Source organism: Anguilla rostrata, chromosome 1 (genome assembly GCF_018555375.3).
Source record: "Anguilla rostrata isolate EN2019 chromosome 1, ASM1855537v3, whole genome shotgun sequence".
Classification (NCBI taxonomy): domain Eukaryota; kingdom Metazoa; phylum Chordata; class Actinopteri; order Anguilliformes; family Anguillidae; genus Anguilla; species Anguilla rostrata.
Window position 1 is genome coordinate 84,182,186 of NC_057933.1, and position 9,863 is coordinate 84,192,048.

General features: G+C 49.8%; 1 protein-coding gene across 1 annotated transcript in view; it reads left to right on the forward strand.

The window, feature by feature from the left end:
• The window catches only part of LOC135248951 (CUB and sushi domain-containing protein 1-like), a 238,486-nt gene that overhangs the window by 71,718 nt on the left and 156,905 nt on the right, over positions 1-9,863 (forward strand). Inside the window, exon 5 of the mRNA XM_064324101.1 lies at positions 1,807-2,014. Coding sequence (XP_064180171.1) covers positions 1,807-2,014 — 208 coding nt within the window. The remainder of the gene's footprint in view (positions 1-1,806; positions 2,015-9,863) is intronic.

Below are 9,863 nucleotides of genomic sequence, written 5' to 3' on the forward strand. Positions count from 1 at the left end.
CCCCGGGGTGCGGCGGTGTCGTGGTCCCCGCGGCTGACGGACGGACAGCCGGACGCAGGCCGGGACAGACTGCGCTGACGAGCGGGAGCTTCACGTCGCGTCACATCCATTTAGCACACGCCATTATCCCCGGCGGCTGGCTCAGAAAGCCGGGGCGCGAGCGCGCCGCAGTCGAGCTAACGAGTGAGGGAGTAATTACAGAACGGGGGCGATTAGCGCCGCTAGCGCCGAGCGGAAATGGGCCGACAAGCTCTGAGTCAGCCGCGCTTTTAACGGCGCCATCCGGTCCCGGCAAGCGCGGCGCAGGAGCGCTCCCGATCGCGCGAGGAGCACGAGGGACAGCCGGTCGGCGTGGAGGAGAGGCGAGCGGGGAGCGCGAGGGACAGCCGGTCGGCGTGGAGGAGTGGCGAGCGGGGAGCGCGAGGGACAGCCGGTCGGCGTGGAGGAGAGGAGAGCGGGGAGCGCGAGGGACAGCCGGTCGGCGTGGAGGAGAGGAGAGCGGGGAGCGCGAGGGACAGCCGGTCGGCGTGGAGGAGAGGAGAGCGGGGAGCGCGAGGGACAGCCGGTCGGCGTGGAGGAGAGGAGAGCGGGTCTCTCCTTCCAGACCCCTCCGCCTGGCGTTTTACTCTCTGAGAGAAGCTATCAGAGATCCTTGTCTTCTTGTAGCCATGGCAACATCAGCGCCACGGAGACTCTAGCTAAAGGAAGTGAAATATGGCCCATTTTGTTATGAAAATACCAAAAAGTACATTTAGTTCCTATAAGTCTCATATGACTCTGTGCATCATCTGTGCACACCTGCCAAACAATTCCAGCTGAGAGAGAACAAACAAACACACACACACATAAATTGTACACACACACACACGCACACAAACGGTACACACACACACATACACAGGCTGCAAACAGTGATCCCTTATTTCATATAAAAGAGACGGCTGAAATGCAACCCCTTATAATGGTCTGCATCTCCCAAACAGTTCTCTCCAGTAGGTCTCTCCAGCTGATCTCTGGAGCAGGTCTCTCCTGAGCAGGTCTCTCCTGCAGGTCTCCTGAGCAGGTCTCTCCAGCAGGTCTCTCCTGATCAGATCTCTCCAGCTGGACTCTGGAGCAGGTCTCTCCAGCTGGACTCTGGAGCAGGTCTCTCCAGCTGGACTCTGGAGCAGGTCTCTCCAGCCGGTCTCTCCAGCTGGACTCTGGAGCAGGTCTCTCCTGAGCAGATCTCTCCAGCTGGACTCTGGAGCAGGTCTCTCCTGTAGGTCTCTGGAGCAGATCTTTTGTTCAAGCTTGGGCCTTCTGATCCCCAGAGGTTTCTTTTTGTCTGTGCACATCCTACTCTGCTGTTGCTTGGGGCGGTGGGCCCCCCCCCCTCAGGCACACTGTGGCCTCCTTCCCACAGGTCCTTACTCAACACGCACTGGGGTGGAGTCTTTAACGGCACAGTAATCAATCAACCGCACACCTGAGTTCAGTTTAATTGAATTCAGTAATTAAATTCAGTAATATGATTAAACTAAAGTTTAGGTGTGTTACTTTAGTTGTTTTTACTTCATGTTAGTTGGAGTCTAGCTGAACAGCGTTGGGTTGATTTGAGGTGAGCGAAGTTAAATGAGGTTTTGTTGAATTTCATGTGTGTGTGTCTGTGTGTGTGCCTGTGTCTGTGTGTGTGTGTGTGTGTGTGTCTGTGTGTCTGTGTGTGTGTGTGTGTGTGTGTGTGTGTGTGTGTGTGTGTGTGTCTGTGTCTGTGTCTGTGTGTGTGTGTGTGTGTGTGTGTGTGTGTGTGTGTGTGTGTGTCCGTTGCAGCGGATGAGGAGTGTGGCGGGACGCTGAGGGGTCAGGACGGGGTCATCACCAGCCCAAACCACCCTCAGGAGTACAGCAACGAGGCGGACTGCACCTGGACCGTGCTGGCCGAGCCGGGGGAGAGCGTCTCCCTCTCCTTCTCACACTTCCAGCTGGAGGACGACTACGGCCTGCTGGAGATCAGGGGCACGGAGGGCCCCGCCCTGTGGTACGAGGGGGGGGGGTGCTGTTTAGGGAGTGTTTATAGGGGTCCTGTTCTGGGGAAGGGTGTATGTGTGGTCCTCCCATTTTAGTGGGGAGAGGGGGTTCTGGGAGGGGGTTCTGTATCTGCTGGTGTGGATGATCCTGGTCTCTGGGGGAGGGGGGGATCGCTTTTTCCTTTTCCCTTTTTGCAGTTGTTAGTCCTGCAGGAATGTGGGGGTGTTGGTTCCTGGGAGTATGTGGGGGGTCCTGATTGGGGGTTCCGTGCTGTGTACAGTGGTCTCTGAGCAACATCAGCCATTCGATGGGGGTTTCTGACACGGGTCTGTGAGGTATTCAGTGTGCTGCTCCAGTGGAGTCTGTGAGGTATTCAGTGTGCTGCTCCATTGGAGTCTGTGAGGTATTCAGTGTGCTGCTCCAGTGGACTCTGGTCATGTGTCTGCAACCTTTACACAGTCTCTCTGAGCTGTCTGAAATCTGCTTCTGTGTACTGCTATAAGGAATGTTGACTTTTCCCTGTAATGTGTTTTTTAACTGAATTTAACCAGTTGATAGCCTCAATTGACAGTTTTTTGGGAAAGAAAGAATGAAGAATATGTCAGATACTGGTGGTTTCAAGCAGAGCTGATCTTAGGTGGAGCTGGTTTCAGATGGAGCTGGTTTTAGATGGAGCTGGTTTTAGATGTGGTGTCTGTAATATGGTCTGAATGGGTGTTTGGCAGTTCTGACTGACAGAATAAACCTGTAATAAAGACCATCAGACAGTAATAAACCTGTAATAAAGACCCCTGATCAGTAATAAACCTGTAATAAAGACCCCTGAACAGTAATAAACCTGTAATAAAGACCATCAGACATTAATAAACCTGTAATAAAGACCCCTGATCAGTAATAAACCTGTAATAGAGCCCTCATCAGTAATAAACCTGTAATAAAGACCCCTGGTCAGTAATAAACCTGTAATAAAGACCCCTGGTCAGTAATAAACCTGTAATAAAGACCATCAGACATTAATAAACCTGTAATAAAGACCCCTGATCAGTAATAAACCTGTAATAGAGCCCTCATCAGTAATAAACCTGTAATAAAGACCCCTGAACAGTAATAAACCTGTTATAAAGACCCCTGATCAGTAATAAACCTGTAATAGAGCCCTCATCAGTAATAAACCTGTAATAAAGACCCCTGACCAGTAATAAACCTGTTATAAAGACCCCTGATCAGTAATAAACCTGTAATAAAGACCCCTGAACAGAAATAAACCTGTAATAAGTACCCCTGAATGGTAATAAACATGTAGTAAAGACAGCAGGACAGTGATAAACCTATAATACCAACTGGGTAGTAGTGCAACTCTTATTAAGGCTACTGTAGTAACAATAATAAAAACCATTTGACTTATGTGTTTGAGAAGGTAAGAGACCTGTATTAATGATAATAAAGGATAGTAAGGATAGTGAACCATTATTAAAGGCCATTGGATGACAGTAACTGTATTCAAGGCTACTGGCTGACAGACTTGGTTTCTGCGTTGAAAACCATAAAATTACTGAGGAAATCATTCTCTGGGAATTTAAGGTGAGGCACCAATATCTGATATCAATAGTTAATATGTATTGTGCCGCATGTCAACTTATGAATGAGAACTTTAATGAATTTTCTTTGAGATGACTTTCTTTATTATGAAGCTGAGAGCCTGAGTGGAAGGACGTGCTGAGATAGCTCTCGCTGTGAGTTTGGCGGAGGAAAAAAAGATAATTATTAATAAATAATAAGAGGTTCAGGTGGCTGTGATAAGGCTGCTTTTCCTGCAGTGCATCAGAGGCATCGCCTCTCCGGCGGCTGTATGCTGCGTCCCCCAGACCCGCCATATTCTGCGCATCGGGCAGATACTGATATGCTCATTTTCAGACATGATCAGCCGATAGCTACGAGTGCCTGCCATCACCACGCATCCTTACTTAAGAGAATTAATTTCACACCTCTGGCACTCTGCTAATCCCCTGCCTCCTCCTCATCCCCCATCCCCATTTTCACCCCCCCCCCCCTTTCTCTAACATCTAGCAGACCCAGAGATAATTAACACACTGTAATTAACACCCTATAATTAGCACCCTGGCTGCTCTTCAGTCTGCTCCTTACAAAACGAGGGGGGGGGGTGGATATCGCTCAGGCTGGGTCTGTGCTTCGTCTGGAGAGCAGTCACTGGCTCTCCTGTAGTACTGTGTACGGCCTGTAGGCTGTAAAATAGTCACTGGCTCTCCTGTAGTACTGTGTGTGGCCTGTAGGCTGTAAAATAGTCACTGGCTCTCCTGTAGTACTGTGTGTGGCCTGTAGGGTGTAAAATAGTCACTGGCTCTCCTGTAGCCCTGTGTGTGGCCTGAGGTATAAATAGATCACATGCTCATCTGTTGGTGCACGTGTGAGGCCAATATCCTGATGGGATGTTTAAAACAAGTCACAGGCTCTCTGGTGCTAATAGCGTGGGCCTGTTCAGGATGTAATGAAGTCATTATGGAGTAATCCATGTAGTACTGTGGATGGCCTGTATTATGACACCGGCTCTCCTGTAGTACTGTGTGTGGCCTGTAGGGTGTAAAATAGTTACTGGCTCTCCTGTAGCACTGTTTGTGGCCTGTAAGGATTGAGAGGAGAGGACTGCACATGCTCAGTGATGTGTGGGTGGCCCAGCAGTAAGTAAAGAGGCACAATTATCCCAAATTATGAAAAAAGGAAATGGGGGAAACAATGTTTTAAAAATAAACAAAATGAAGTCGAGTGTGCGTGAGTATTGTTGGCGTCTGGTCCTTAATTAGGAGAGGCCCTTGTTTCATGGCATGTAATTGAGCACGCTCCACTCTGTAATGGAGTAATCCATTATAATCTCCGTGGGATGGTCTATTTCACACTCATTTATCAGATTGAGGTTGATGTTGTTTTGTGCGTTGCGTGTGTGTATGTGTTATTATGTGTATGTGTGTGTTTGTGTGTTGTGTTCTGTGTTTTTGTGTCTGTGTGCATTATTTTGTGTGTCTGTGTGTTATTTTGTGTGTTTATGATGCTGTGTGTTAAGTTGTTGGTACTGATGTTAGCAGTTCGGTTAACCCCTCTGTCTGCTTGGATACGCCATGTGCTCGGTTACCCGCTCTGCTTGGATACGCCATGTCGCTCGGTTACCGCTCTGCTTGGATACGCCATGTCGCTCGGTTACACCGCTCTGCTTGGATACGCCATGTCGCTCGGTTACGCCGCTCTGCTTGGATACGCCATGTCGCTCGGTTACACCGCTCTGCTTGGATACGCCATGTCGCTTGGTTACGCTGCTCTGCTTGGATACGCTATGTCGCTCGGTTACGCCGCTCTGCTTGGATACGCCATGTCGCTCGGTTACGCCGCTCTGCTTGGATACGCCATGTCGCTCGGTTACACCGCTCTGCTTGGATACGCCATGTCGCTCGGTTACACCGCTCTGCTTGGATACGCCATGTCGCTCGGTTACACCGCTCTGCTTGGATACGCCATGTCGCTCGGTTACACCGCTCTGCTTGGATACGCCATGTCGCTCGGTTACGCCGCTCTGCTTGGATACGCCATGTGCTCGGTTACACCGCTCTGCTTGGATACGCCATGTCCTCGGTTACGCCTGCTCTGCTTGGATACGCATGTCGCTCGGTTACCCGCTCTGCTTGGATACGCCATGTCGCTCGGTTCACCGTCTGCTTGATACGCCATGTCGCTCGGTTACCGCTCTGTTGATCGCCATGTCGCTCGTTACCGCTCTGCTTGGATCCATCGCTTAGCTTGCTGATACCATGTCGTCGGTACGCTCTGCTGATCCATGCGCCGTTAGTCTCTGTCTTGCTCGTACCGCCTCGATACCCCCATTGGCTGCTGGATACGCTGTGCTCGGTTCGCTTGCTTGATAATCACCATGGCTGGTCGCTCTGTATCGCATGGCTGTTCCGCTCTGCTTGGGCTACATTTGGTTACCGCCGTATACCACCTGTACAATCTGCAGGAGATGTGAACAACTGTGCTGTAATTGCACCAGTGCTTGTGTAGACTGTGATGCACATGGCCTACATTGATGTTATTGACAGTGCTTGTGTGATCATGTGATCAGGCCAGCATTGATGTTATTGACAGTGCTTGTGTGATCATGTGATCAGGCCAGCATTGATGTTTTATTGTGACGTGTAGGCTTGATGTATGACATCTGTGACGATCAGGCCAGCATTGATGTTATTGACAGTGCTTGTGTGATCATGTGCTCAAACAGGGTTCAGCCAGCCTGTAGCTCATTCTGTGAGTGTCTGCTGAATTTGATTCATGCTTTAATGAGCTCAGAGGAAGATCCAGTGTACTGGAGCTGCTGGGGGGATTGTGCCGTTTAGGGGCTATTTTAGGGTACAGATTGTTCCCCCTTCTGCAGTCTGGATTCTCTCAGCGCTGGATGAGGCTGGCAGGCCAGCGGGATGTTGGGTAATTCTGTGTGCTGCTGCCTGGAGAGGGATGGGTTTAGTCAGATTCAGACTCTGTCTCATCAGATTCAGACTGTCTCATTAGATTCATACTGTGTTTCATTAGATTCAGACTGTTTCATTAGATTCAGACCGTGTCTCATCAGATTCAGACTGTGTCTCATTGGATTCAGAATGTCTCGTTAGATTCAGACAGTCTCATTGGATTCAGACTGTGTCTCTTTGGATTCAGACCGTGTCTCATCAGATTCAGACTGTCTCATTGGATTCAGACCGTGTCTCATCAGATTCAGACTGTGTCTCATTGGATTCAGAATGTCTCATTAGATTCAGACTGTCTCATTGGATTCAGACTGTCTCATTGGATTCAGACTGTGTCTCATTGGATTCAGACTGTCTCATTGGATTCAGACTGTTTGAATCCAATGAGAACGCAGTGAATCCCCTCTGGTGAATGGGGTTCCCACAGTCCAGCTGCTAGCGCTGCATATGAGCTGTCGTACCCCGACTCTCCTGTCTAACTGTGGAGCTGCAGACTGAACAGGAGCAGCGCAGTGACATCAGAGAGCGTGTCATTTCCTGCGCTTTGAACAGGTGGTGACATCACAGAGTGTGTTATTTACTGACCGAGGAAGCTGCAGTGACAAGTAGAAAAACGCACATGGAGTTTGGAGAGAAAAAGTCTACTATAGATTAAAGTCTGTATGGCAGTGTGGAGCGTGCAGTGACTGGTCTATCAGAACGGAAGTGTGTTGTCTTAGATTCCACTGATGTGGTTGGTGAGTGAGGATGAGCCAATGCAGATGCCGTCGATGTGGTTGGTCAGGTGGAAAAGCCACTCAGATTCCTCTGATGTAGTTGGTCAGGGAATGAGCCAATGGGAGAGAAGAGCTATTGCGGTGTCCCTCCCGCGCATCAGTGGCTGTGATATGATTTCCAGCAGGTTGATTTAATTCAGTTTGGATGGTGAGTGGGCTTTAGTCATTATGATGCCATAGCTACCTGCCTTTCCTCCCAGCATGTACTTAAACACTCTTTATAATGCTAATCAGGCCTAATGAGCTTAGTTAACAGTAATGAGCTTTTTGTAAGGAGCCTGTTAACAGAGGACCTTGACTTCTCTGTATCTGATGATGTTCTGACTAATTCAAAGATGTAAATGGCTGAATCTTGTCCCTTTGTGTTCATTAATCGATTTGCTCCCCGGAGCGCGCTGGTCTTTATTCCGGATCCCGCGCGGAGCTTTGATAGCGGGCACGCTCAGTCGATACTTACCGTCCGCTCAGAAGCGTGTGTTCGCTCGGTAAACAGGGCAGTGCCCGCAGATTGCTGTGCTTCTCTCTGCTCAGGCTGCCTGTTTAGCCAGCCTCTGACTGTGACCTGCTCCGCCCATTTCATCATCTGCTCTCAGACTTTTTCTTCTCGCTGGGTTTTTACATCAATCGCTCGCTTTTTGTGGGTTCTGGTTTTCTTTTGTGTTTCTGCTGTAAAGCGTCCTGGTGACAAGGACTCTGTAGGCAACGGTACACGGGTAAAGCTGAATTGAACAGCGCCATGCGCTGAACTTGTCTGGCTTCGCAGACTTTGCACTTAGCTCTGCCCCCTTTTAGGAACAAAACTAGCCTTTTATCTGCTTTTTCCTGCCACCTCAGTGTGGCTGGGTGAGGACAGGCGAACGCTCTCTACCGCTAACGCTCTGTCTTACAAACACGCTCCCTTACAAACATGCTCTCTTACAAACATGCTCCCTTACGAACACGCTGTCTTACAAACACGCTCCCTTACAAACATGCTCTCTTACAAACACGCTCCGTTACAAACATGCTCTCTTACAAACACGCTCCCTTACAAACACGCTCCCTTACAAACACGCTCCCTTACAAACATGCTCTCTTACGAACATGCTCTCTTACAAACATGCTCTCTTACGAACACGCTGTCTTACAAACACGCTCGCTTACAAACACGCTCCCTTACAAACACGCTCCCTTACAAACACGCTCGCTTACAAACACGCTCCCTTATAAACACGCTCCCTTACAAACACGCTCGCTTACAAACACGCTCCCTTACAAACACGCTCCCTTACAAACACGCTCCCTTACAAACACGCTCGCTTACAAACACGCTCGCTTACAAACACGCTCCCTTACAAACATGCTCTTCTGCTAACGCTGTCTTACAAACGCTCTGTCTTACAAACGCACTGTCTTACGAACGCGCTCTCTTACAAACATGCTCACTTACAAACATGCTCTCTTACGAACGCGCTCTCTTACAAACATGCTCACTTACAAACATGCTCACTTACAAACATGCTCTCTTACGAACACGGTCTTACAAATATGCTGTTCTGTTAACGCTCTGTCTTACAAACGCACTGTCTTACGAACGCGCTCTCTTACAAACGCGCTCTCTTACGAACGCGCTCTCTTACGAACATACTGTTCTGCTAATGCTCTGTCTTACGAACGTGCTCTTCTGGGAACGCGCTGTCTCACGAACGCGTTGTCTCACGGACGCGCTGTCATACGAACGCGCTGTCTCACGAACGCACTGTCATACGAACGCGCTGTCTCACGAACGCGCTGTCTCACGAACGCGCTGTCTCACGGACGCGCTGTCATACGAACGCGCTGTCTTACGGACGCGCTGTCTCACGAACATGCTCTCTTACGAACACGCTGTCTTACAAACATGCTGTTCTGCTAATGCTCTGTCTTACGGTTGCGCTGTCTCACGGACGCGCTGTCTTACGAACGCGCTCTCTTACAAACGCGCTCTCTTACAAACACGCTGTCTTACAAATGCGCTCTCTTACGAATGCGCTCTCTTACAAACATGCTCTCTTACGAACGCGCTCTCTTACAAACATGCTCTCTTACGAACACGCTCTCTTACAAACATGCTCTTCTGCTAATGCTCTGTCTTACAAACGTGCTCTTCTGGGAACGCGCTGTCTCACGAACGCGCTGTCTTACGGACGCGCTGTCTCACGGACGCGCTGTCTCACGGACGCGCTGTCTTACAGACGCGCTGTCATACAGACGCGCTGTCATACAAACGCGCTGTCATACGAACGCGCTGTCTTACGAACGCGCTGTCTTACGGACGCGCTGTCATACGAACGCTCTGTCTTATGAACGTGCTCTTCTGGGAACGCGCTGTCATACGAACGCGCTGTCTCACGCGCTGTCATATGCACGCACTGTCTCACGCGCTGTCATACGAACGCGCTGTCATACGAACGCGCTGTCTTACGAACACGCTGTCTTACGAACGTGCTCTTCTGGGAACGTGCTGTCTCACGCGCTGTCATATGCACGCGCTGTCTCGCACGCTGTCATACGCACGCGCTGTCTCGCGCGCTTTCAT